We start from the raw sequence: 27,208 nt of genomic DNA on the forward strand, positions 1-27,208 counted from the left end.
ATCATCGTAAATACAATGTAAATGCACTGTATCACAGTAGCTGCCACATGACAAATTCCAATTTTGCTTTTAGGAACTTTCTGGAATATTTTTCCCCAGGTATTTGTGATCCATTCTTGGATCCACGTGGAACCCATGGGTATGGAGAGCCAACTGTGAACTGTTTATAACGTCTGTCCTGCTGTGCTCCAAGACAGGTGTTTGTTTCAGCCTGGATCCCAGCGCCTAGACAGAAGTGCTCTGAGAAGGGATAAGTGGATAAATGATTTGTAGAAAGCAAAACATCTTTCCTGTGCTGCTTCTTCCTTGGCGTCTTTGCAGGGATGCAAAACCAACAAAAGGCTAAAGAGTGGAGATGCCAACAGACCTGTAAACGTTGCCGATGCTCAGAGGAAAATCTGCCCACAGGAGGGTGAATCTGCCCCTTCATGCTTAGTCTTCCTTTCTTCCCATCCTCTACCCTCCCTAATCCATCTGCCCCACCCCCAACTTTACAACAAGAAGTGACAACAGGAAGTCTCTCTTAAGCAGTTTTTAATTTCTCTGTTATTTGGTTTTCTACTTTGGTACATGGTAAATATAACCATATTTCACACAGAAGCTGACATACCTCATTATGACAAGCCCCATAAAACAGAGCCCATATAAATCACCTACCATGGTTTGGCTTCACCTGGCTGTCATTGCTAAAGTCTCTATTTCTAAGAGCACAACAGAGAATGGTGCTTGAATCTACAGATGAACAAGGACAGGGTGAGCAGCAGCCAAGTCTGCCGGGCTGGAGAGAAACCAAAGACATGGGCTCCTCGGTAGCTGGCTGGCTGTCTGCAGAGACGTGAATGACACAGACAGAGAAGCCACATGAAACCCTGGAGACCAGGGCAGCTGGAGAAACACTCCACAGCTATAGCCCATCTATCAGACACCTCTGGCTTCTCAGCCCTAAGAGATTCTGAAATAAACACAAAGCCCAAGATGGCTTAATACTGAAGCTGGTGGTACCTACATTTCGGCCTCAATCACCATATGGGTAGGTTTTATCTCGGGGCTCCTGACAGTCTCTCTCCTGGGCAGCAGAGCCAGCCAACCCCTAACATCCCCCACGTCCCCAGGAAACCCCACAGCAAGACTCAGGCTCTAAAATGTTTTGCCTTCAAAGGCCTGGAGATTGAAGGCAGTATCCAGAAACTTCTTCAGAGACACCAGGTGAGTGTTCCTGTTCCCCGTGGCTGGTGCAGCTGCTGGGTCTCGGCCAACATACCTGGAGGAGGAGAGATAAGCTCAGGGGAAGGGCTGGGTTGGCTTCGCGGCTACCCTAGGACCGCATGGGGTCTATGCTTATCGTCACCCGGCTGCAGGAATGAAGAGCCTGAGGCTCCAAGGGGCTAAGTCAGTGGCCTAAGATCAAAGGTAGGAGATCTGAGACATGCGGGAGGTTCTCTAGTTCAGTTCTGGCCTCAGAACAAACACAAAGGTTTGCTCTCCATACGGCCATATTGAAGAGGATCCCTAGTGGGGAAGACGCTCTGCCACTGGCAGTCACAGAGCCAGCAGGGCCTAGGGGGCCAGATCCTCGGGTTTCAGTACAGCCCGGAGAAGGGCAGTGCCCAGTGCCAGCTCACACAGCAAATGCGGCAGGCCAGGCCAGGATGGGGCCCTGGCAAACACGAGGGGTGGGTGGCGGGCAGCCCCTGCACCCAGCCTTGTACCATATGGGCCGCGCCCGGCCCAGGATGGTCATGAAGCGTGGGCTGATGTAGTCATAGTAGCCCATGTTCTTGTGCTCCTCCTGACACCACACCAGCTCCACGCCCGGGTACTTTTCTGCCTCTCGCTTGATCAGGTCGAAAGGAAACGGAGAGATCTGGGGCAGGGCAGGAAGAATGAAGGTCATAGCCAGGGGAAGGGGGGTCTGCCCACAGACAGGCCCCCCAGAGAGCAGCCACCACCCTGCTCACTGGCTCCAGCCCTGGCACGCTGCCCAGAGCCAGGGGACTGGCAATTGGGCCTTGCCCACCATGCCGAGCAGCCGAGGGGCCCAGGCGCACCTGCTCCAGGCGTGTGATGGCCACGAGCTCGTCCAGGCCCTGGCTGCTCCGCTCCTTCACCAGGTCATAGAACACCTTGCCCGTGCAGAAGATGAGCCGCCGCACCTGCCCAGGAGCCCGCGCCGCAGCCCCATCCTCAGGAATCACCCGCTGGAAACTGGTTCCTGGGGACCAACAGGACATGGATGGGGCGTCAGCCCCCAGAGGGGCCAGAGCAGCCTGGGAATCAAGTCCACACTCCTGGCTCCTCCAGGCTCTCCTTGGCCACCGAGTCAAGCCCCAGATTTAGATCTGCAACATGAACCTCCTGAGCCAAACAACAGAACAGGAGATAGTGGACACCCTGAGACGTCCCGGGGACAGGAGTGGAGACAGCAGCTGCAGCCAAGGGCAAAGCCCTGGGAACACCAAGTTTAAAGTGATGGGGGACTGATGGGGAGAAGCCCTGGAGAGGACAGAGAAGGTGATATCACATTCCCATCTACAGAATTGTTGTCTATCCCAGACCTGCTCTCCAGCCAGTCATGCACCTCCCGGGCACACTCAATTCCCCCAGTCATCAAACTGGAAAGTAAACCCTGGCACGGTTCTTCCTCCCTCAGCCCCAGAGCCCAGCTCCCAGCAGAGTCCCACAGATTTTTCCTTCCTGATCTCATGCCAGGTGGCAGGGAAGCTACTGTGAGGTCACTGCATCCCAGGTGAGGACCCTGAGGCAGAGGGTTCACCAGCACTGAGTGTTCAGCCCAGGCGGTCCAGCCCAATGCCAGGGCTCTGCACTGCTGGCTTAGCCGCTGGCCGCATCTGAGGAGATGCCTACACATGCGCAAGTGAGAACAAGCGCCTGCGCACGCCACTGAGGTCCCCGGACCAGCTCCCGCCCCTCCCCTACAGCCCAGGACCGTTTTCCCAGACAGCTCTGCTGTGACCAGCTTCAAGGCCCTAAACTTGCCCCCTTCAACCTCTATTGGGTCACATCTCAGTTCCAACACCAGGGCTGAGAGCTCTTGGAGGGGGTGCCAGGTCCCCAGGGCCAGTGATGCCTGTTGGGCTCATGAATGATGGATGAATGACTGACACTCAGCATCCCATGAACCAGGCAGAGCTGCAGCAGACCTCCAGCCTCAGAGCTCTTCCAACGCAGCCAGGCTGGCCCTCCTGAGCAGCCGCAGGGAGCTAGTGCACGCTCCTGAGCCTGGATCTCAGCCCAAGTGACCCAGGCAGGCTCAGACATCTGGCTGCTGCACCAACCTCCCACTCCAGCTGCTGGCAGGGACCGTGTCAGAAGCTACAGGGCCAACAGAGCCACAGAAACAGAGGCTGCCCCATGGGCCCCCATCAGCCACCTCCCCAACCTGCCCAGGCACATACCAGATACCATCTGGTCAAAGCTGGACTTGGCCTCTGGGTGCCTCAGCAGAGATTTGGGTGTGAAGATGATCAGCTGGAAGGGAAACACGGTGGCTGGCTGCCGGCCTGCCCCCACTCAGCCAGGGCACCCTGCACTGGACCCCTGCGTTATCCCAGCAATGACCAGGGTCGGTGGCTCACCGGCTTGCGGAAGGGCAGCAGGATCTGCCGGCGCAGCACGTGGAAGTAACTGGCCGGCGTGGAGCAGTTAACCACGATCCAGTTGCAGTCGTAGAGCTGTCTCACCTCAAAGTCCTGCGTGAATGCCTGGAGGGACAGGGTGCAGCTGGGAGGGGACCTGCCTGTGGTACCCATATCGTGGCCTTGCCAGGAGTAGCAGCGTGTGGCCCTGTCCTGGGGAGGGGCGGGGAGCGGGCAGTACTCACAGGGTAGGCATCTGAGTCGTCATTGCTCATCTGCAGGAACCTCTCAGGCCTGGCTGAAGAGTGCTCTGGGCCCTGGAACAAATGCCAGATGGCCAGGCTGGCCAGAGTTCAGGGGGATTAGGGGTCTGTCACAAGAGATGGGGACCTGGGGCTCAGGGCAGGGTCTAGAGCGCTTCTGGAGGAGATGCCTAACTCCAGAATCTGAACCATAGGAAAAGCAAGGAATGTGGGAAGAGCAGGAAGGAGGGTCCAGCCAGAGCCAAAACGTGTGAGCACACAGGGCAGAAGGAAAAGTGAAAAGGCCAAGATGCTCTTTCTCTAGAACGTTCTGCCTTGCAGCAGTGACCATTCGCTGAGTGCTCCCTGTGTGCCAGACATCGTTCTACAGACCTCACACACATTATTCTCTGTCCTGAGAGCAGCTCTGTAACGTAGATGAAGGTGAAGGGCGAAGACATTAAGAAGCAACCTCAAGGTTACTCAGTCAGAAAGGGGCAACTGCAAACCCAGGTCTGACTCCTCCTCCTACCCTCACCCACGCGGCTGCTCTGCTCCATAAGAGCAGCAGGACACCCCACGGTCCTCCAAGCTGGCTGCCCATGGGACAGGGGTGGCTGCCCCTCCCTTAGGGGCAAAGCCCCATGGACCCACAGCCACAGGTACCAGCCAGGCCAGCTCAGCTCCTCATCCAGCCTGGCTCCAGGTGAGAAGCCAGCTACCTCTACAACTGGGGGACCTTGGGCAGTCACAGGACTTCTCTCCTCGCATGTGAAACGGGAACAGAACCGATCTGGTGAGGATGCCACAGGATAATACATGGCATGGGAAGTGCCCAGCACCATGAGACCTAGCTCTGAGCAGTGCTGATCAACCCCTGAATGTGTGACCAGTCCAAGCTGAGCAGGACATCCAGTCCAGCCAGGCAGTGACCAAGCCCCAGCCATGCTCTACCTGGTCAGGCCACACAGCCACCAGGGCGGGACCTCACGATGCACCTCCCTCCCCTCCCCTGATGACCTGCATATCCTCCTTCTCCCCCACCTGTGGCCCCTCCAACAACAAACGTTCAAATCTCAGCGGCTAGCCGTGTGACCTCAGGCAGGCTATTCTACCTCTCTGTGTCTCAACTTCCTTATCTGGCAGTGGGAACAGGATCTGCCTCTTTAGGCTGTTGTAAGGATTGGAGGAGTTGATACACAGAGAAAGTTTTAAACGCACACAGCAGGCACGCGGACACGTCCATTCCGTCTCTGACCTAGAGCAGTAGCATCATCACCTTCAGTAGTGCTGACGCAGACCCACGCAGGCCCACCCTGCGTCCTGTGGTTCCCAGGGGCTGGAAGGCACACAACCCCCTCAACTCTGCAAGCGGCCAAGGGTCCAGCCACCCTCTTCCAGGCCAGCCACGCCCTCCTGTGAGGCCCTCACCATGCCCTCCATGCCATGGGGCAGCAGCAGCACGATGCCATTGTGTCGCACCCACTTGGCCTGGCCCGTGCTGATGAACTGGTCGATGATGCACTGGGCCGTGTTGTGGAAGTCACCAAACTGAGCCTCCCAGAGGACCAAGGCGTTGGGGCTGGCCATGGCGTAGCCCAGCTCGAAACCTAAACAGAGGACACAGAGGTAGAGCCTGCCACACGCTGTCACCAAGGGCTGGGGCTCCGGCCAGCCCAGCCCATCCTCACCCACTGTGCCTGCCTTGCCCATCCTTCCCTGGAGGCCGGAAGAGCCGGGGACTCCATGGGGCATGGGACATGGCATAGGACAGGCCCGGAGATGCCAACCTCAGCCCTGACCTCACATACAGCTGGCTTCAGCCTTAGCTAGACCAGGAGCCAAGTCCAAAGATACCCTGCAGAGGCCACAGGGGCCACCTGCCAAGGAGTCCCTGCAAAATGAGCAGGGGTGCAGGACCAGCCCCAGAGGCTGCTCCCCAGAAGGGGTGGCCAGTATCGGGGGTTCCTGCTTCTGGGAGGAGGCAGGTTCAGAGGAAGCAGGCCAGCTAAAGGTTGAGCCAAGGGAGAGTTGAGGGTGTAGTCTGGGGAGCCAGAGCCTAGGAAGAGCCTAGCCTGAGGACAGGGCCTCTGGGTGCTGGGGCGCAGAAGACAAGGCAGGTGAGGAACGTGGAGGTGGCCAGGCCAGGAGGCTCAGGGCCAGCCAGCAGCAGCGGCCCCTAGTGGATCCAATGCGGTTTTTGTCTGGGCCCACTTATGCCACCCAGGGATAGGCTCTGGTATCCAGAGTCTCCATCCAGGCAAGACTGACCCTCAACTGGCCCTCTGAGGGCCAGATGGGACAGGACCACATCTCTGATGTGGCCTCAGGTCGAGGCTGCCCAACCACTGTCCCTCAGGGCTGTCCCATGAGCCAGGTCCACCCGGGGCCCTCCAAGCTCCTTCAGCCCCTGCCACCTCCAGACCGTGGTAGAAACAACAAAGACAAGATGCCCTGAGGGGCCAGACCCTCTCTGAGCTGCAGGCAGAGCTCTGACCCACCCAGGACTCCGTACTCCGAGAGGGAGCTGTTACACACGGTGTAGGGGGCCTGGTCAGGCCACAGGTGGTTCATCGGGACACACGTCCTCCGGTCGATGTCCTGATCATGGAGAACGTGGTGCCTGTGGCTGGAGAGAGACAGACCAGGAAGCGGTGGGAGGCGGCGGACTGGCCAAGACACCTGCAGTGCCCCACGGGCTGGCGACCACCGGAGAGCCAGGGCCATCCAGCCCCTCCTCTGGGCAGCCTCCCCTCCCAGCAGCACCCGCCTCACACACGCCCTGAGGGTCTTGGAGCACAGACAGAAGAGTCTCAGCTTCCTACATAAGGAGGGTCCCATGAGACCGGCCATGCCAACCTCCATACTCCAGGCCCTGGGTGGAACCTGGGGCCCTAGGAAGCCATATTCCAGGGGCATTGTCCCCCTGCCCACCCTGCTAGCTCCCAGGATCACAGGAGACAGGAACTGCAGCACATAAGGAGGGGCCCCTGGCTGAACGCGAAGCCTCGTGAGGACTGACGTGCAACGCAGGGTGCAGCAGAGCGGCCCCCTGAGCCCTGGCTGAACAGGGCCAGCAGTGATGAGGGACTGGGACAAGGGAGGCATAGACAGCCTATTGAATTGTGGAAGCCACATCTCCAGGACTCACTAACATGGCAGAGAATGAGTTGAGATCCCAAACATCTGGGGTCCCAAAGATCTGGAGTCCCAAACAGAGGAAATGTGATGGGGACAGCCAACAAGTGTAAAGTCCTCATCTGAACTCTAAACTGCAAACAAGAAAGACGGCAGTGGGGAGTTGGCTTGACAGTAGTTCAAAGGGAAACAAAGGATCTTGAGGACCACTGATGACCAGAAGACTTGACATCAACCAAGAGCTTACGCAGAGCAGTCAGCTCTGCATGCTGGCCCCATGGGGCAGAGAGGAGGCCAGGAGCTTTCAGATGGCCTGGCTATCTGAATAAATATTTCTTTGAGCTGTTCTCCATTTGCTGAATCATAGGTGTTCCACATCTATTCAAAGGGCTCAAACAGCCAATCAACTGTTTTAATCCCTTCTGACTCTGAGATTTTCCTTCCTTAGTTTTGAATGGTGGAGCATGGGGGTAGAAATACCATGAAATACCATGTTCATCTCCTCAGTGAGGCATGGATGCAGCTCATTATAGCACCTGGTCCGACAAGGAAAATCCTTTGAGGAAGTTCAGCAAAACACACAATGAGCAAATCAATCTGTGGACACTGGAGTTAACAATCACTCAAATTGCCAAGTTATTAACCTGTCATTCCTGAAACGTACCCAGCCTTCAAGCCTGGGAGGCTGATGAGGAAACAGTGATTAGGATACCAGTGAATTTCACGCTCAGGAGTGTGTATAGAGCAACGTGTGCCGATTTCCAGTGGCCCTGGGCCTGTCCTTCATTTGCCACAAGTTGATGGAGCCGTGTGGAGGCAGCTGTCCTGCCAGTGGGTGTTGGGAAAACAAAAGTGGGCCTTTCCTGCACAGTGGTCAGTGGTTTCTGTTTTTCCTCCAGACCATAACACTCAGCCAGGGATTGGAAAAAAAAAAATCAGTTCTAAGAAGCTTTCCTTTTAGCCTTCATTGAAATGATCATCCAAAGTCCCTGGGCCAACTGAGAGACCCCCAGCACAGCTGAACTCTCAGCTCTCCCAAGCAGCAAGGCTAACACCTACGGGGCCTGGGCTCCTCCACCCCCTAGCCTCACCTGAACGTGCCCCTCTCTACATCCTGCCCACTGAGCCGCACGTGGATGCCCTCCTTGAGCAGGGAGCCGAAGGCCATGTACTCTGCCAGCGCCCAGTCCACCGTCCTCTTCCTGGTCATGTCTGCACGGCCCCGCAGGATTCGAGAGAGGCCTGGGGGAGGGAAGGGCCAGCCTGAGGGGTGTAGGAGCTTGGCCACCTCGCCTGGGACAGCTGTGGTCCCCGGGCCCCACGCCAGGTGTGTGCATATTCATTGTGTACCCTCCCCACAGGCCAGGGGCCTGGCAGGGCACAGGGGACCCTCCTCCAGCCCCACCACTCCAGCCAATGTGCTCGGCTGGCCGCGCGTTTGTTCCCACTGCCTCTGTCCCTGCGGGAGGGAGGAGGTGCCACTAGCTGAGCGTCAGCCACGTGCGCGTGCCACACACGCTGAGCAGGGGACACTTCTCCAATGAAACGCAGGTACCGACTTCACTGCCTTTCAGATGAGAAGACGGGCTCAGAAGAGGAAAGTCACTCACTCACCCTCACACAGAAGGCGCTTGGATCTGAGCCCAGGCACCTGGCCCAGGCTGGCCTGCCGTCGGCCCCACACCCACACAGACCTGCCATGAGTGCACACAGAGCCGGTGCCCCGAGACACCTGGGCCCCAGAAGTGGCGGGATCCTCCTGGAGCACCCACAGCCTGCTCAGAGGGTGCCGGGGGCCCCACTACCACCACGGGGGCTCTTCAGGTTGCCTGAGTGGAGGCCACAATGGCTACAGCCAAGAAGCACAGCCAGTGGCCAGCTACTAGACCAGGGTCACCCTCTATCATCTGTCCAGTTTGGCACACTTGCCCCCCAACATTCTAGACCCAACTGCCCCCTCCACGGGAAGCCTTTTTTTCCTGCCCTCCTCCTGTCTGATCCAGGGGTACCCCTAACAAAGGCACTGGGGAAACCCAAGGTGTCCATGGAGCCCTGTGAGCGGCACTCACTGGAGAGCATGGCATCCACATCTGTTCACCTGAAGAGTTATTATCACAGATCCCTCACGGGCATGAAGGAAGCACAGAGAGCTCAGTTGGTCTGCCCACAGCCAAGCAGGGATGAGACTGGGCCTCCCTGACTCCTGACACCACTTTCTTGGGGCCTGATGTCTGGGACAGTGGCCCATGCCAGACAGCAACCTCACCCACGTGGATCTTAAAGTCCTCCAGGGGCACAGAGCTGGCCACTTCACCAATGTGGGTCAGCGTGTCCTCAGGAACACCTGTGGCTGGGCACGTCATGCTCTTGGGCTCCCCATCCATGTTGAAGAAGCCTGAGAGGGCAGAGACTCTGTGACTTTTGGGAGGCAGTGGGGCCTCAGTTCCCCTGACCAGCCCATCTCCCTAGGCCTGCCTCTCCCACAGCCCCAGGGGGCTCTCAGCCACACGCCGCTCACTCACCAGGCCAGGGAGAGTCCAGCCAGTGCTTTATATGCAGGATTTTTTTATCCTTGGACCTGCCATACGCCTCCTCACAGATCCGATCATATTTGGCGATTTCTTCCTGAAATAAGAGTGAAGGCCTGGACTGAGGCAATGATGCCCTGGGCAGTCACAGGCTGAGAGACTGGTCCTTCTGACCATGCTCTAGAGGAATGGTCTTCCCCTAACCCAGAGGGACCTTGATTGATTTGATTTAGTCGATAAGTCGTGTCCGACTCTTGCGACCCCATGGACAGTAGTCTGCCAGATTCCTCTGTTCATAGGATTCTTCAGGCAAGAATACTGGAGTGGATTGCAATTCCCTTCTCCAGGGGATCTTACCAACCCAGGAATCGAACCCGGGTCTCCTGCATTGCAGGCAGATTCTTTACCAACTGAGCTACCAGGGAAGCCCAAGAGGGACTTTATGGCCAGAGTTTAAAGTCCCAGAGTTCAGGGGATCCTGGAAAGAGTCCATGGGATTGCACTCGGCAAGGGACTTGTGGGAGCCCAGGAAAGACTCACGGTCTTTGCTCTCGGAGCGCCTGACAGAGGGAGGGCCAGCATATCCACAGAGAACACTGGGGACAACCCGGCTCAGGGCCGCCTCCCACAGGAAGCCTTCCTGGACTCCTGCCTTGGGTGGGCTTCCATGCATCGCCACACTGACTGCATCCCACCGGGCTGTGAGTGTCTTTGGTCCTCTGTCCCCCTGGATAACCGGGGCCATCGCCAGCCCCCAGCCCTGGGCTGGTAACATCAGCAGCCCCTCAGAGTCTCGGCTCCAGCAAGGTGCTGACGGGGCCCACCTCAAACTCCTGCAGGGTGACCGTGCCCTCAGCGATGAGCTTGTCCGCGTACTTCTTCAGCACGGGCACCTGTCTGTGGATCTGCTTATACATGAGAGGCTGCGTGAACATGGGCTCGTCCATCTCGTTGTGGCCACGGCGGCGATAACAGACCTGCAGGGCAGAGGGTGGGTCCCCAGGCCCAGGCAGTGTGGCTGACACAGTCACTGCCCACTGGGGCACACCTGGAAGGCCACACCCTTCAAAACCTCACCAGCCCTCATGATCACCCGTCACCAAATGCCCCCGCCAGGCCTCTGCAGAGACTGTGCCCAGTGGCACCCAACCTGCTGCCCAGCCGTGACCGCTGAAGATGCTGCAGCCCTGGCGAGCTTGGCACAGCAGGGACAGCTGAGCCCACCCAGCCGGGGCCCCCCTCACCCACCAGGTCTACCACGACATCTTTATTGAAGGTGTTCCTCCACTCGGCTGCCACGCTGCACACGTATATCACAGCTTCTGGGTCATCTGCATTCACGTGGAAGATGGGTGCATTGACCACGCGGGCCACGTCGGTGGGGTACGGAGAGGAGCGGGCCATCCGGGGGTCCGTGGTGAAGCCAATCTGCAGAAGCAGGAAGAACTGAGAGCTGGACAGCTACAGCTGCCTGGAAGGCCAGGGGTCCGGCGGCTGGGGAAGGGGTGCCTTTGCCTTGAGGTCCATCAGGCGTGGCCGGGAGGTGATGGGGACATGACCAGGTAACAGTGGGTGACCTTGAAATCACGGGGACAGCAGCACCACCAGGCGAATCACACCCACTCTTTCTCCTGCAATCATCTGTATACAGTGGGAGCAGGGAGCCCAAGTTGGGATAAAACCCAGTCTCACCAATTACTAACTATACAACCTTGGGCCAGGCACTTAAACTCCCAAAGCCTTGGTCTCCTCATTGATTAAAAGGGCTCATTAAATTCCTACCTCACAGGGTTATACTGTGAAGATTAAATGACTTAAATGACTATGCAAATAAAGCCATTAACCCAGGGCTTTACAGGATCAGAAGAGCTGTCGTTAACCACAGTTGCCTTAAAAGCAAAAGCTGTGAGAGCCGTGTTCTAAGACTGGGTCACATGGAGCTAAAGGCAGCATCTGATTTTATATGTGCAGCCTCTGGGGTAGGTGCTGGTTATACCCATCTTCCTCTGTCCCGACAGCTTTATCATATATATGTGTGTGTGTGCCCACATACATGGGGATGCGGGAGAGAAGGACAGAGAGATAGATACACACAGAGACACACACACAGATGTACACTCCTCCCATTCCACAGACCAGGAAACCAAGGCTGAGAGATCAGGCACCTCGCTGAAGGCACACTCTGCTAAGTGGCAGAGCAGTGGGCTTAGAAGCAGGACTGTCCCACTCTTCTCCTCAGAGTGCTGCCTGGACCAGGAATAGATAACGCTGCCAGGGCCAGCATGCAGCCCTGGCCCTCACCTGGTTGTTGACGACAACGTGCACGGTACCGTTGGTGGTGTAAGAGGGCAGATCGCTCAGGTGGAAAGTCTCATAGACCACGCCCTGGCCAGCAAAGGCAGCGTCCCCGTGGACCAGGATGGACATGACCTGCAGGACAGGGTATCAGTCAGGAGGGCCCCCCATGCTCCAGCCTGTGCCGCCCAGCCCCAACCCTGAACCTTGGAGTCTACCCCTCGGAGCTCACCCCTCAGGAGCCCGGCCCACAGAACCCAGGTCCTCAGGGCCCAGGAGAGCTCACCTTCTTGCCCTGGGCGTCCCCACGGTAGAACTGCTCCGCCTTCGTCTTCCCCTGCACCACGGGGTCCACAGCTTCCAGGTGGGAGGGGTTGGCCACAAGCGACAGAGTGATATTCCTGTTCGTGACGCGATTGATCCGCTCGTGGTACATGCCGAGGTGATATTTGACATCTCCGGAACCCTGAAGGTTGAGGTGGCCTGTGATGAAGTCCCCACCATCCCAGACATGCAAGTCCACAGCGGGGCTGGGGCATCCCCTGGAGTCTGCTCCCTGGGAAAGTCGTGCTGTCCCTGACCCACCCCTGCATTCCTCCCCCAACCCTGGCACACGCCCTGCTTGTCTTCCAGCTGCTCTAAGAAAAGCCGGCGGGGTCCCTGGGTCGTGATCCCTCATCAGAGCCCCTGCACATTATCAGCAACCATACTCTCCGCATGAATGATGGCAGAGTTGGGGATGGGTAAGGCACCCTTAGGACGGGGCCAACCAGCGACAGTGAAGGCCAAGAAATGAAGGACAGCTCTTAACTGGAGTTAAGACCATGGGCCAGGCCTCTGGAAAAACACTGGAGCAGGACCCCTACTAAATTCCTTTCACCAAAGTAAGCAAGAATGTGCACACGGCAGACAAAACACAGTAGCAGGGAAACATGACACTTTTTATGATCTTAGAGCGAGGAGTCTTTCTAAACAACACACAAACCTCAGAAGCCACAGAGGATAAGACAGCCAAAATCTAATATATTTGTCAAGGGGGAAGAAGATTCACGCACAGTATTAGGGGGCAAAAAAATCAAGCTGGGAAAATATCTATCACACAAATGCAAGCAAAGGGCTAACTCCTTCGATACGTAAAGCACTTTTCACCAAGACCCCAGGGAAAAATAAGCACAAGCCAGGAAAAGGAATTTACAGGAAAAGGCATACATGGTTTAAAAACATGTGAGAAGACACTCAAATTCATAGCAGAGAAATATGTTCAAATGCAGTCACTCCTGGACCTATCACATTGGCAAAGATGGAAAGGGTGGATGGAGTCAGGGAAGGGGGGCGTGGCCTGGGACTCGCACACAGTAGGCAGACTCGCCGCCGTCTGCAAGCTGTTTGGAGGGCAATTCAGTCCTGCCTCCTCAGCTTCAGCCACGGCATTTCTCAGACACTATCTAGAAATGCACACAAATATGTGCAAAAACACTCATCCCACCACCTAACGCTCATCAACAAGAGACGGAGGAAACCAGAGGGGCATTAGAAGCCCGGGGAGCTTGGCGTGCAGCTCTAAAATAGTGGCGGTTCATTAAGGGAAAACAGCAAGGTGCCCAGCGGCGTCTCGAGCTGCTCCCCTGGCCTCTTACAAATAAAGCTGTGCTGGACGCCCACATGCGTTTGCACTGCGTGGAACGTTTCTGGAATGTTCCACCTTAACATGAAAACTGACCACAGCAGAGCCTCCGGGAAGCAGGAAAGCAGCCTCAGAAGGGAAACTTACTCTCACTAGGAAATCTTTTCTTCAAATGATGCTCACATTGTTTTTTCAATTAAGAAAAAAGTAAATTTGTTTAAAGAGCTCTTTGGCCAGGTTTTATAGTTCACTCATGTCATCTGTAATTGCTCACAACCTATTCTGGGACCAGGAATTTTTATCCCCATTTTACAGGAAAGCAAAGTGAGACTCAGAGAACGGAGGTGCTTGAGCAAAATGGACATGATGGTGGAAAGATCCTGAGTTGGGAGCCAGCAGATATGGATTCTAGTCCTGCTCTGGTCTAACGTGCTGGATGGCTCTAGAGCAGTCATTTAACGTGGCTCATTTTAACAAAGCATCCTCCAGTGCTGGGTGCTGAGGCTTCGGGGTAAGGTCCCTGCCCTCACCTTGCTACCAGCCTGGATGGGAAAACAGACACACACACACACACACACACACACACACACACACACACACAGAACAGAAAAGGCCAGAGCAGACACAGTTCTTCAGGCAAAGGGAGCACAGAGGAGGCACAGACAGCTGTCCTGCCTGGAGGACCAGGAGAGCCATCAGACGGGGTGATGGGCAGGACGTGAAAGAGACAGCGAGAGGAAGAGAAGACGGCAACATGGCTGAGGGCCCAGCACGCACAAAATCATGGGATACGCGGCCTACATGACACGTAAACATACCAGGAAGTGGGTGAGGGTGGAAAGCTGTACCCTCTGCTCATCAGTGGGCACAGGAAACTGTCCTGACCTCCCAACACTGTGCTGGGCAAACAAGCGAGTGAGGAGTCCTTACGGGCAGGCAGGGCTCTGGGCACAGAGACACAGCCACAGGGGCTGAACTGAGTAACTTCAGGCACTCCCCTGCACCTCTCTGGGCCTCAGTTTCCTTGGCTGGAGATAGCAGGTTGGCCCAGATCATCCAAGGATTCTCCTAGTTATCCGAGATCAGAGCACTTGGTTCCAAGGCACCTCAGGAGCCTCACATTGACACCCCCGGCCTTTCTCCCACTCTTCTGCATGTCTGTCCATCTCCCAAATACCCAGCTCTCCAGGGGCTCTGGTGCCCACACTTGGCACCCACCTCGTCCGCCGCCTCCAGCTTGGGATCAAACTGGCAGAAGATCTGCTCCAGGTCCTTGCGAATAACGTTGGCCAGCACATTCAGCCTGCCCCTGGGGCCAGAGGGGACAGGGCTCTCACCTGGCACAGAGGCCACTTCCCTCAACACACCCCAGCATAATCATGCTCCCTGTCCACCTGCCACGCAGGAACAGCGTGGGCATTGGGACCCCAGCCCTCTGACCCTGTCTCAATCTGCAAGGCATGTGAGCAGCTCCAGCTGGCCAGCTCTCCCTGGCCAGCAGACACCCACACCCCTCAGACTCAGGAGGCCTTCATGAGCAGGGAGCCACCCAGCCTCATGGCCAAGTGTCCACTCACCCCCTCCCTGACCCCAAAGCTGAGCCCAACCCAGAATCTTGATCCCAACCTGCTAACACAACGCAACCACTCCCACACGGCTCACCAGCCCAGCCTAGCAGCATCTTGGAGCAGGATACAGAAGAGGTGACATTTCTGCCCTTAGGAGTCACCAGAGGGCCTGTCCAGACGAGCTTAGGTCTGGTGGGTGGGAGGGGGTGGTCCAGGGGGGTTGTGGGGAAGCAGCTAGGTCCAGGGATTCTCCAATCCAGCCTGAACTTCCCATCATGGGGCAATATATGCAGGGGTGGACACCAGCCTGAGGCAGGCACAAGGCGTGACTCAGAACTCACTTCCACAGCCCAGCAGCAGACGCCAGCCCTAGGCCTGCGCATACTCTGGTGTGACCTCTAGCCCCACAGGGCCCTATGACAGAAGGGCAGCCCTCTTCCGGTGGGCTTCTCTCTTGTTCTGTGGAGGGAGGGCTGTATGGACACAGGAACCAGATGAACACCCCTCAGCCCCTTTGGGGAAAGCCCTCAAGTCTCAGAGGCCCCTTCTCAACCATGGAGGCTTGGCCGAGGGCAGTCCTTGGCCCCGAGAAGCCTCCTCAGGCCAGGAGCCCGTGCAGCGCCAGCGCGGCCCAGCACCGTTCTCTCCCCACCCCCCACAGTTCTACTGAAGCCAAGCCGTCCTGAAACCACGGGGTCCTCTCTGCTCCCTCCAGGGCACAGAGCCTGTGAGACAAAGCCTGGACTCCTGGCAGGCCAGCCCACAGATGGGGACCCTCCTCACACTTCATCGTGATGCCCCAGTGCTGAAGCAGTAGGGGACTGGCCCCCTGTGAGTGGCTGGAAATGGGCATGGGAAATACCGAGGCTTTGCCCCTCAGACAGACAGCATGTCCTGTCCCTGCCCATTCAGCAGGACCCCTGGCCACCCTGGCTATATTCCTCATTATCCCACAGGCTCCAGCTTAGAGGTAACTGCCCAGTGGCCAGGCCAACCTTCCAAGTCTTTATCAAAGTCCCAGGGAAATGAGTGGTCAGCTAGCAGCCAGGGAAAGAGACATTCAGCTGACCTCCAGAGACCTCCCACCAGGTGAGGCCAACCCAGGCCCACGTGTCCAGGCTCTGCCCTCACTTTTCTGGGCTGTGCCACTCCACAGGAACCTCAAGTAGCATGACATAGCCCCTTCTGTCATCTCAGTATTGCTGGGGATGGCGGCAGTGTGGTGAGAAACTGAGCCCAAGAGAACCCGGTTCCAGAGGCTTTGGCCACACGCTCAGCTCTTCCTGTGATGAGCAAGCCAGGGCCCAGGGACTCAGAACTTTCCAGAACCCTTTGCCTCTACCCCTAGGTCCCAACAACACCCCTACTCTGACTTTCAAAGCCTCACATCCATCTCAGCTTGCTGGGCCTGGGGGAGAAGCACAAGGCTGAGGCAGGGAGGACCCACCTGTGGGGCATCCCCAGGATGACGTTCTCGATCCCCATCTCACTGGATTTGTCGATGATAGTCTTCAGGGCCGGAATCATGACCTCACAGCCCTCCAGGCCAAACCGCTTCTCTGAAGACCACTTCCTGGCCAGGAAGTCTTCAAACCTGCTTGGGGAGGGGAAGAAAAGGGTGGTGAGGCAGGGGCTCGTGGGGGCTATTCCTGAGGGCTTGGAGTAGGGTGCCAGGACAGAGGAAGCTACGAAGTCACATCTCTCTGCACAGTCCAGGGCCTGGCACAGACACCATGATGCCCCACCAGCAAGGAGCATAGGTCTGGGGGAGGCTGAGGCTCCTCCCAGCTTAACCAGAGGCCTCTGGCTGCATCCATTCCCAGGAACCACCTTCTCTTCCCCTTCCAGTCAAACTGCTGCAACTAGCCATCCCACTGTTCTCGGCTCGGTGCCCTCCAGCACACATGTGCCCTGGAGCTCTCTCACCATGTTCCAAAGACCTCCTCACGGCTCAATTCAAATTCCAGCCCACATGTCACTGCTCAGGGAGCCACTTTATTCCCAGCAGCTGGGTCAGGGGCTCCGCCAGGGCCCCACGGTCCTGGGTAGATCCAGCTTCACAGAAGTCCAGCTCTGCCCTACCTGCAGGAAGTCCCTGCTACACTCACTCCACGCAAGGACATCTTTATGTCACTTCCAGCCTCGTTCGGTGTCATGATCTCCTGGAGCCCCACCCAGCCCTGCCTTCACTTGCCAGGTACCTCCTCATCAGCTAGGGCTTGGGATGTCTCAGACAGCCCTGGAGCAGGCCCCCCAGCCACTGGGGCTTCCCAGGGAGGTGCTGGGGGCCCGACCTCATGGAGCGCACTAGCCGGGCCAGCAGGGTCCGCTTCTCCTCGCTGGAGAACTGCATCACGCCCGGGGTCTCGAACTTCTGCCGGATCCACTGGCACTGCTCCACATCATTGATGAACATGAACTCCAGACCAATGTGCTGGCAGTATGTGCTCTGTGGGGACAGGGGAGCACTCCACAAGGAGCCAGGAAGAAGATGGACAGCCTCAGGGTCTGGAACAGGAAAGGCAGTGCCCTCCCTCCCTCTAAGGCACGCTGGAGAGCTTCATCAGGTGTGCCCGACACGCCTGCCAGTGCTCACCTCCAGGCGCCTTATGATCTCCCGTAGAGAAAGGGTGTTTTCAGAGCCTCCAATAAAAGTGGTTGTGGGCAGCTGGAACTCCTTATCCAGGTCAGCCTCCCTCAGGTTGTAGAAGGCTGGGAGGCCCATGGGGCAAAGTCCAGCAGACAGGAGAGAGGGAGGTGAGGCGCAGGTAAGCCTAGCTGCATCCCTAGACCTCCTAACAGTGCCCCCAGCACCCTCCCACCACGTCCAGCCTAAAGGTCAAGGGCCTCTGTCCGCAGCGCACAGGGCGTGAGAGTCAGAACCGAGCTTGCCATCACAAGGATGAGCCTAGACAGGTGTCTCACACTTGCTGAGTGGGTGCACCAGCTGGGGAGGATGGAGAGCCCTCCCTTGCAGGGACCCGACGCATAGATGGGCGAGGGTCAGAAGAAAGCCTCTCAGGCCGATGGCTAAGACCCGAGACGCAGGGGCACCGCAGGCTCAGTGCCCCTCACTAGGCACAGGCATCAGCTGGCTCGCGTTGCCAGGGCAACAGGAGAGGGTGTCGATTCTCACCCAGTTTATCGATGGTGGTGATTAAGTCTGAGGGCACGAAGGAGTCCAGGTCCGCATCCAGAATGCCCAGGGGGTCCAGCTGGGCCACATGGTGGCCCCGGATCTGGAGAGGAGAAAAGGCCAAGGCAGAGTGGAGCACAGCCGGGCAGACCCCCACCAAGACTGAGACTCTGGGCCCCTCACTTCCGGCTTCAGAATTTCAAGTTTCCACATTCCCAGCACCCAGGCCTTAGCAGGCCTGTGAAACCCCAGCACAGCAACTGAGGCGGCAGGAGCTCACCTCGGTTTAAAAGTACATCGTGCAGTTTTCAGAAACAGGAAAGAACGCATACACAAAAATAATTACCATGGTACTATTAGTAATTGCAAAATTCGAAAACTTCCCAAATGTCCATCAGCAGGACGCTGACAAATGGAAATGGGAAATTCATGCAGGCACAGAGTTGCTCAAAGGAATGAGGAAAATTCCTAACTGCTACAATGAGATTGTCTCCACAAAATATTCTTAAGCAAAAAAGCAAATTACATAAAAATGTTTGTGATAAACTACCTATCATCTATGAAAGGAAAGACAAGAGCAAATATATGGACTTGCATTATTTGTATCCATTTGAATGTCTACAAATAAATGTGTGCATTAGAAAAATATGTAGTAAAATAATAAAGCCAAAAAATAAGAAAAATTATTTCCTACAGGGAAAGGACAAAATAGGGCAGAGTGTCAGGGCTGGAAGCTAGACTTTTAAGACTATATCTTGCCTTTGGAATCTTATAAATATTTTATATCACTATAAAACAAAATTAAGAATTCTGTAAAGCAATTATCTTCAATTAAAAAATAAATTTTTTAAAAACAAAATTAAGTTTTAAAAATTGAAAGTAATATAAATGAATTAATGTATCCATTTTGTGGTATAACTATATAGAGAGGAACGATTTCAATTGACTAACAGAATGCTCCCCAAAGGCAAACAGGACTGCAGAAATGAAAAGATCATAAATTCATTTATATTACCAACCAGCAGTGGTAGTACTAGAATTCTATTCTTACCTTGTCATGTATGGATTATGAGAAAAATCAAATAAGTCATTGTATTGCATCTTTGAGAACCTCTATTTTTTATATTTTTAAAAGGAGATGGTGATATAAGATTGATGAGGTCAAAGACAAACCCTAAGCTCTATATTTGACGTGTATAGAAGCATCAGTACAAACCTATAAAGTATGGTATCTTTTAAAAAAACTACGTATTTCCTGTCTCTAACCATCAAAAGAACCCAAAAGTCACATCCAGACCAATAACAGCAAATACTCCCTCACTCCCTGGAGAACTGGCTTATTAGAAATGTATGAGATGAGCTCAAATCATCTTATCCCACCAAACACCACTGAGGCTGGGAATAAGGACACATTTTAAGCAACAACAAGGAGAATATCTGCAGCAGACTGAAACTCATCAAATGTGTTTAAATCTATGCATTCATATCATACTAAGAAAAAGAAGAAAAACCCTTATTTGCCATATTTGGAAGATGCTAGGGAACCAAATCATAATTTTGAAAATCCATCAATAAAAGGGAAAAAAATCAAGCACTGATTCTACCCTCCCTATACAATTTGTACTTGAGGCCAAATGGAGCTAACAAAGCAAAGTTTCTCCCCACGGAAATATTCCAGGTACCAAACAAAGACAGAATTAGACTATCACCACTTTTACCGCTCCTAATGACTTAATGCATCCAGGAAATAATTACCCTTAGCCGCTAACTGATGAAGTGCCATCACCACCAGGAAGCTGATTTGCAACAAAGAAATCAAATCTGTGTTGGGTCAAGCACCTAGATACAACCACCACTTTACAGAAATTACATGGGGCAAAGGATCAGACAAAGTGACACCATGCGGATGCAATCAGCAACATCCAGACTCAAGAAAACTCTACAGGACAAACAAGGAGCACAGAAGAAATGGAGAAGGGCCTGCGGAGCAGAGAGCAAGAGCTTAAGAGCCATGTCAACATCACAACCGGTAGCTTTATCTGAATCTCGATTCATATAAGCAGAAAAAAGACATCCTAAGACAAACAGGCACAAATGAATACCAACTGGGTATCTGATGACATTAAAGATTATTACTATTTTTAGCAGTGATAATGCCATTATGTATATTTGTAAAGTTTTAAAGGAGACTTTATCTCTGGAAATACATGCTGAAACGTTCAATGAATGAAATGAAATGACATCTAGGATTTGCTTCAAAATAATCAGTGGCCTGTGGGTGGAGCGGGAGGTGGGCACATGAATCAAGAGCGGCACTGTAATGATGGGCTTGAGGGTTTGAGACATGATTCTTCTACATTCTATACATTTGCAAATAAGCAGCAGCTTGGGTTTTTTTCAGAGATGTATGCAGGTGAGTCAAACCAGAGCTCAGCCCCGAGCTGGCCTGTGAGGCGCTGCAGCCCACCCCGTAAGTACTCACCATCAGGCAGGTTTTTATCAAGCCAGTACCAAGTAACCTTCCTGAATCCAGAGACCAACCTGCTGGAAGGACCCTGGTGCTGTGATCTCAGACAACGAAAGACCACAGACCCGCTGCAGAACTGAGACTATGCTTGGAAGATAAGGCCCTCAGGCCGCACTCTGAATGATACCTTATATTTCATATAAAGTTTTATGTTCCTTGTTCTTCTTTTTCAAAGTCAACAGTTAGATAGCTTCCTGCCTCTTAGCCAGCCAAGACAAACATCATTACAACCAATGCTATTTGCTCCCAAGTGGCCCACAATCCATGGGTCCTGAGGCCAATAGGGGAGCCTGATCCTGTGCACTGTCCCTCTTCTGCCCCAGCACAGCTGGCATGCCCTGGGTGGGCAGCTGCCAACCCACGCAGAGTGCCTCATTCAGAGGCAAGGCGCCCTTTCCATTTGCTAAGGCCTCCCTTTCTCCCCGAGTTCCTGCAGCGACTTGTGTGACACCCTCCTACTGAGTCTCTGCCAGGATGCCCTTACCCTTCCTTCTGCATGTCTTCAAGACAAGTTTCTCTTATGAAATACCTTCTGCCGCCAATTCCCAGAGAGATCCTAAATGATTACATTTTTATGGAGTGAACACCCAGAACAGCCCTCCAATTAGTACTGTTGAGTCAAGACCAAGAATAGGGAACATCATCAGGACTCTTTGACATAGCGGGGGCCGAGCCTGGGAACCCAGCCACAGGGAGCCTAAGTCTCCAGGACAGAGCAACTGATGGGTGGGAGAGCTGCTTAATGAACTATTCATTTATTCATTCATTCGTTCCACACACACTAGTTAAGCACCTGCTGGACATCAGCCCTGTCCTCTTGGAATGCCCAGTCAAGAGGAGAAAACGGACATTAACAAGGATCAGTGTATTCATCTTTCATTCAACACTCACTGAAACTGATCACTCACTAAGTACCCCCCCCCCGGGTACTGGGGCACAGTGGTGTGGGAGATAGATAACACTCCATGAGAAAGACCACTAACAAACAAACCAGTCCGCACAAAAAATGAAGGGAGATGGCAAGTGATGTGAATGGTAATGTGGCAAAGAGCAGGACGGGGAGTCAGAGCCACCCACAGAGGGCTCGGAGAAGGGCTCCGAGCTGGCGCGGAGCTGAGCCAGTCTTCTTGTTATCAGCGCCTGCCCCACCCAGGAGCCTGCGCCCTCCCAGTCACTCACCTGGTAGGCCCGGATCAGGGACTGCACAGCCAGGTGGTCTTCCACCAGTTTACTGGTCTTGGTCCGGCTGGATGCTGCCAGTCTCTTTTCAGAGACGACAGAAAGGGGCTGGGGCTGAGCCAGGCTGTAAGAGGCTTCCTCACTGGCTTTCCGGAAGAAGCTATCCCAGGACTGGATGGGGGCAGAAATAAGAAAACAGCCAAGTTAGGGACTGAGAGTAGTTGGGACCCCAGGGGACATGGTCTTCCTTCATCACCATAGCTCTCAGGACCTTCCTAAGACCCTGTCCAGAGATCCCTCTCAACCAGCCCAGGCCCCCATCCAGAGCTCAGATCTCTCCAGGACCCAGCTTGGTAGAGGGCTGGCAGGGGAGTTATAAGTTGTGATCAAGGGGCTTCAGGCATGAAAGATACTTCTATCCCTGGGGGAAACATGCCCTCACACACTGGGGTTAGAGGCAGCCTTTGTAGAGGGCAATCTGGCAGGCAGGTCCTCAACACTTCCAATGTATGTATCTTTTGAACCAGAAATTCCACTGCCAACAATTTATTCTACAGATGTACTTGGACAGGTGTGTGCCTACAGGTACAAGGATGTTCCCCGCAGGAAAGTTTATAAAAATGGCAGCATAAAAACAATCTAAGTGGTGATCAATATGAAACCATTTAAATAAATGGTAAATTTAGATTCTGGAAGATTTTGTTTTAAAAAAAGATGCATCTATTATTATGGCTGTGGAATATTGCCAAGATATGTTGTAAAGGAACAAAACAGAAGAGGATGCATGGTTTGCTAGTCTTTGTGAAGAAACCAAAAGCAGATGGACAAATGCACCAGCACCTCTGTGTCCCAGCAGAACACACGTGGAAGAGCTTTCCTTGGCATCTTCTCACACGGTACTGGTGGGAGAATAAGATGGCACGCACCCTGTGGGAAGCAACTGGGCAACATCCATCAAAATTATGTGTCCAGATGCCCTCTGACCCAACAACTCCACTTTGTGGAATTTATCCCATGGTGAGCTGCACACACTCAAGGTGACAAACGCACAAGACGACGCAGTACAGTGCCAGGCTTGGCAGCCCAAGACTGGAGGTGAGCCAGATGCCCGTCCTTGGGGATGGGTGTGGCCCAGCCATCCAAACAGTGGAATACTACGCAGCTGGGGAAAAAACAAGGCTCTTAAGGTGCTGACACTGAAAATCTTAGAGATGCATGCTGAATGGAAAAAGCCTGCAGCAAAACGGTGGACATTACATGTCATTTATTTGTGTAAAGGTGAGGGAAATCCAGAATTATGTTTGCAATAAGTTTATCTAAAGAAAATCTGAATAGATACAGAAGAAGTTAAGAATAGGCTGGGGACCAGACAGGTAGGAATAGAGCAGATGGAATGGGAGGAAGGCTTTCACTGTAGAACTTAGTACTTTTTGTCCTGAGTCATGTGAGTGTATGACTTTCCTCTGAGGACTGTGAATGGACAGAGAGCAGCTTCACTTTTTACTTTTGCCCTGGCAGCTGATTTTATTTTTTCATTTTCATTATTATTATTTTTTTTACCATCAGTGTGTACTTATTTCACCAGCTCAAATATACATAAAAACACTCATGCTCCTAACGACATAACAGGGGCCACCTGGCACAGTGCAGTGTGACAGAGGGGAAGGGGCAGCTCTCAGAAACAGGGTGTCTGAGCAGGGCATCATCTGGGCTTCTCAAGCCAGACCCCCAACCACTGGCTGGTTCCACAACAGCAGAGCAATGAGCTTTCCTCTCCTAATATGAGGACCAACTCTTTTACAAACGAAGACATGGTGGACCTCAGAGGCAAAGAAACTTACCCAGGGTCACTCAGCAGGCAAGTTGCTTCTCCCCACTGCCCCCTCCACGGCCCTCAGGACCTTCTCCCCCACACAGAGGGGTGCCAACCTTGTGAACACTCTGGGGGTTTTCCAACCAGGCGAAGTACATCTCCTCCATATAACTGGAACCACCTCCAGCTCTGCTGCTTGTGAAGGGAGCTGGTGGCCCAGACGATCTGCTGCACCAGCTGAACCTCTGGACTCCATGTGGGGCCAGGAGCCTTGAGGCCTGTGTCCCAAGCCGGGATGGCAGCAGCCTCAGCTGACTCATCCTGGACACAGGCAATAAGAGAGAAACAAGCCACAGGACCAGGATGGAAGGAGGCTCTGGCAGCCACTTGTCCATTCACATGGCATTTAGTGGGCCTACCGGGCAGGTGACCCTGGGCTAGGTAGTACAAGACAAGTCCCTGGTGAGAGAGACAATCGGCCAGGCCCCCTAGCCACCCTGGAACTCAGGCAGGGAGGTCCTTCAAGGACTGGGTGCACCATGCCTGGTCAGGAAAACGCCAGAAGAAAGGGGTCTGGCTGAGCTGTACTATCTCAAGGCCCACGGCTCTGCTGGATCTCCAGTCATTGTGACCAAAAGTGACGAGTGACTTCCCTTGACCCCACTAAGCCACCTGCTCTTCCCCAGGAAAAATGCATGAACAATAGGCTTTCAGGAGTCTATGTCTATATGGCGGGGCGGGGTGGGGGGCCTTCCTTCCCCCCAGCCCAGAAGACAGAGATTCTAAGAGAAGAGCCTCCTCTTAGAACCTCCAAAACAACTGTAAGCAGAGATCCCTTCTCTTCCCCAGCACTGCCCGAACACAGGACAGCTCCCTCTGAATACTTGCTGATGCCCTTCTGACCAGAGAATCCCAGCCTGTGAGTGGGGTGTAGCACCAGAGCCACCCCACCAGGGGCCATGCAGGCATCTCAATCCCAGAAAGTGTACCTCCCTGCCTAGGCTTGGCCGGAAGTCAATGTCCCTGGGGCCAGGTGTGCCCAGCCCACAGGGCACTCCCCTCCCCACCAGTTCAACCAAGTCTCCAGAAACCGCTGGCTGGACCTTCTATTTAACAAGGAGTCATGTTCCAAGGCAGGGCAGGGCACAGCCCTCCTAGCCCATCTCCTCCCCTTTTCTCTCCAAACTTACAGGAGGCAAAGGAAGGGGAGGGTGGTCTCCTTGAGTGAGGGACAGTGGGCTCCTCAGGGCAAGTCCAAACAAAGGAAAATTTAAAAGCAAAAATGCATTGCACTGCAGGGAGGAAGGAGATGGGTTCAGCCGGAACCTGAGTCCCAGGCGCTGGAAGCTCCCTTTCCACACACTCAGCGGCCTGTCCCGCCCCACCAGCCCAGTGGCACTAGGCTTTAGCGAGGGTTTGCCAGGGGCTGGCTCCTCCTGGAGTGGCACCCTCCAGGTGTTGGGTGGGGCCTCAAGGTCTGAGATCTGCGGTCAGAGGGTCAGGGTGCCAACCCCTTCTCAATCTCTAATAGCCCCTGAGACCGGGCAAATACAGGGTTGCTGTCGCTGCCCAGATGGCCATAGGGCCTAGGCTCTACTGGTCCAGAACATCAGAAGACGCTAAACAACCCAATGCGGAAACTCTAACATCCTCGCCCTAAGGCAAGAAAGCCTGACGGCAAGATACCCATGTGGGAATGAGAATAAGAGCAGAGCGAGCGAGCACTGACCTGGGGGCAGCACTGGGCTCCTCCATCCCTTTCAACAGTCTCAAGAGGTGGGCACTCTATAGTCCCATTTTACAAATACAGAAACAGAGGCACAGCGAGGCTAAGCTGGCGAGTGGTGGGGCCCTGTGGTTCCGGAGTCCGTGCCCCCCTCACTGCCCAGTCATGATGTAAACACAGAGCTGCTCCTGCCAGCAACCACTCCCACTGGGAGATGGGATGGCCTGGGGCAGGAGGGTGGGGGTGGGGGGGCAGTGATGAGCCTGCCTGTGTCCTGCCCAGCCCAGCGCAGGAACACTGTGTTTTACAAATACTGAGTAATCAGGAAAGCCACGGCACATTGCTGCGGCCTTCACCCAGCCTGACAGGAGGGCAGCCAGCCAACCACCCCTGCCCCAACCCCAGCAGGGCTTGGGGATGCAGGAGCCCTGGAGGTTCTGGGCACAGAGTCAATCTCAGTATCTACAGTCAAAGTCCCAGCCTGCCCTGCCCACTCAGGTGAAAGGGAAGAGCCCAGCTCAGCCTCCAGTGGACTAACAAGCAGGTTGCTCTGGACAGGTCTTGGTGGTCTCCTCCCTAAGGACAAAGTCAGTACCATCCCCCTCCCCACCCCCAGAACAACTGCAGAATCCCTGGTCACCAAGCCTTTTTCACATAAGCCCCTATCTGGGCTGCCCTGCTGAGGACTGCTCTGCAATACGCCCATTGTAGAGATCAGTTAACAGATCCTTCCCCAGACCTGGGGAAGCTGGGCAGCAGCAGAGCCTAGACTCACCCTCCTGTCGGCCTACTATGGCGCCCTGTTCTGGGAGCTGGGTGGCCTTTTCTCAGGAACAAGTCCCAACCTTAGTTTACTGAACCCAAGAGAAGGTCAAGGAGGCAGACCCTGTGGTAGGAAGCAGGGCAGAAAGGGGGTGTGCTTATTTCCTTGGCAGAGCAGGAGGGCCTGAATGAAAGCCCAGGGGAGGGAAAAGGACAAACGTAAAAGGGGCCTGTCCTAATATGCTACAGGATATGTGGGGAGGGGACGCAGGGATGGGCATCATGGTACCCTGCTGGGACCTCGTCTCATCCCCCACATTTCCCTGAGAGATGGAGAAGCAGTTCTCAGGCTGGCTGCCACCTCAGGCCAGTCTTGCCTCCCTCAGGGCCTCAGTTTCCCCATTTGTGAGCAGAAACCGCGATTAAAGCCGTATATAAGGGCCCTGCCCACCTCCCGCCTCCCCCCACGAGGTCCTGAGACTTCGAAGCTGCCTGCCTGTCCCACCAAGCACATAACGCTATACCATCCCCATCCCCAGCGCTGTTCTCCGCAGCCCAGTTTCCTTCAGAAAGGGAAGGGCAGTAGGCCCCTCCCCAGGCCACGAAAGGCGTGGACAGTCTGCAGTCTTGAGCTAGAGACCAAACGCTGATGTCTGAAACCCCACCGGTAGAGTTTCGCTCCTTTACGCAAAACGTTTCACAAGAACTGCACTGGCAGGGTTGAATGAACGCGAAGGGCTGGGGGGTGTCCTTGGGGAGGCCGCAGCCAGCCAAAGACGGAGCCAAGGTCACGCTCACTCCTCCCGCCTCACGGGGCCCCGGCTCCGGGCTGCGGCGCCCCAGGACCCGAGAGAGAGGACCGGAGGGGAGGCCCGAGAGACAGCAAGAGGAGAGGAGGCGCAAGGACCAGGAGGGGAGGGGCCGCCGCGCTCACCCGGCTGGTGGGGGTCGGCGCGGCAGCGCGATCCAGAGGCTGCGGGTCAGGGGGCTGCGAGCAGATGATGCGGAGCGCAAGGTACCAATTACCTGGGTCACGAGACGCCGCGACGTGGGCTGAGCGCCTGGGAGACTCCA

The 27,208-nt window shown here is 54.8% G+C and overlaps 1 protein-coding gene across 3 annotated transcripts; it reads right to left on the reverse strand.

The window, feature by feature from the left end:
* Nucleotides 1-527: 527 nt before the first annotated feature.
* Nucleotides 528-27,182, reverse strand: OGDHL (oxoglutarate dehydrogenase L). Of its 3 annotated transcripts, none has more exons than XM_055566457.1 (22): nucleotides 27,069-27,182; nucleotides 21,834-22,004; nucleotides 18,128-18,230; nucleotides 17,588-17,703; nucleotides 17,286-17,440; nucleotides 16,439-16,585; nucleotides 14,642-14,732; nucleotides 12,086-12,265; nucleotides 11,806-11,934; nucleotides 10,753-10,932; nucleotides 10,329-10,481; nucleotides 9,499-9,601; nucleotides 9,243-9,371; nucleotides 8,068-8,218; nucleotides 6,340-6,467; nucleotides 5,270-5,448; nucleotides 3,842-3,913; nucleotides 3,597-3,722; nucleotides 3,417-3,489; nucleotides 2,049-2,212; nucleotides 1,710-1,864; nucleotides 528-1,261 (listed from the first exon to the last, which is right to left on the reverse strand). In XM_055566457.1, the coding sequence occupies exons 5-22, from the start codon at nucleotides 17,405-17,407 to the stop codon at nucleotides 1,138-1,140; spliced, it is 2,406 nt and encodes an 801-aa protein (XP_055422432.1). In that variant the 5' UTR covers nucleotides 17,408-17,440; nucleotides 17,588-17,703; nucleotides 18,128-18,230; nucleotides 21,834-22,004; nucleotides 27,069-27,182; the 3' UTR covers nucleotides 528-1,137. The 3 variants fall into 3 exon arrangements, with proteins under 3 accessions (XP_055422432.1, XP_055422431.1, XP_055422433.1); XM_055566456.1 differs by lacking the exon at nucleotides 27,069-27,182 and adding an exon at nucleotides 23,763-23,966; XM_055566458.1 differs by lacking the exons at nucleotides 14,642-14,732; nucleotides 17,286-17,440; nucleotides 17,588-17,703; ... (1 more) ...; nucleotides 21,834-22,004; nucleotides 27,069-27,182 and having other exon boundaries at nucleotides 16,439-16,552.
* Nucleotides 27,183-27,208: the final 26 nt, after the last annotated feature.

The sequence above is a fragment of the Bubalus kerabau genome, chromosome 1 (assembly GCF_029407905.1).
Source record: "Bubalus kerabau isolate K-KA32 ecotype Philippines breed swamp buffalo chromosome 1, PCC_UOA_SB_1v2, whole genome shotgun sequence".
In the NCBI taxonomy this organism is placed as follows: Eukaryota; Metazoa; Chordata; class Mammalia; order Artiodactyla; family Bovidae; genus Bubalus; species Bubalus kerabau.

Bases quoted from the DNA above. Each gene is read 5' to 3' on its own strand.
- OGDHL (XM_055566456.1), bottom strand. From the start codon at position 23,966: ATGAGTCAGCTGAGGCTGCTGCCATCCCGGCTTGGGACACAGGCCTCA. The intron at 14,733-16,438 runs GTGGGTCCTCCC...CTCTGGCCCCAG, and splicing joins ATCCTGGGGATGCCCCACAG to GGGCAGGCTGAATGTGCTGG. The intron at 12,266-14,641 runs GTGGGTGCCAAG...CTCAACCTTCAG, and splicing joins AGCTGGAGGCGGCGGACGAG to GGTTCCGGAGATGTCAAATA.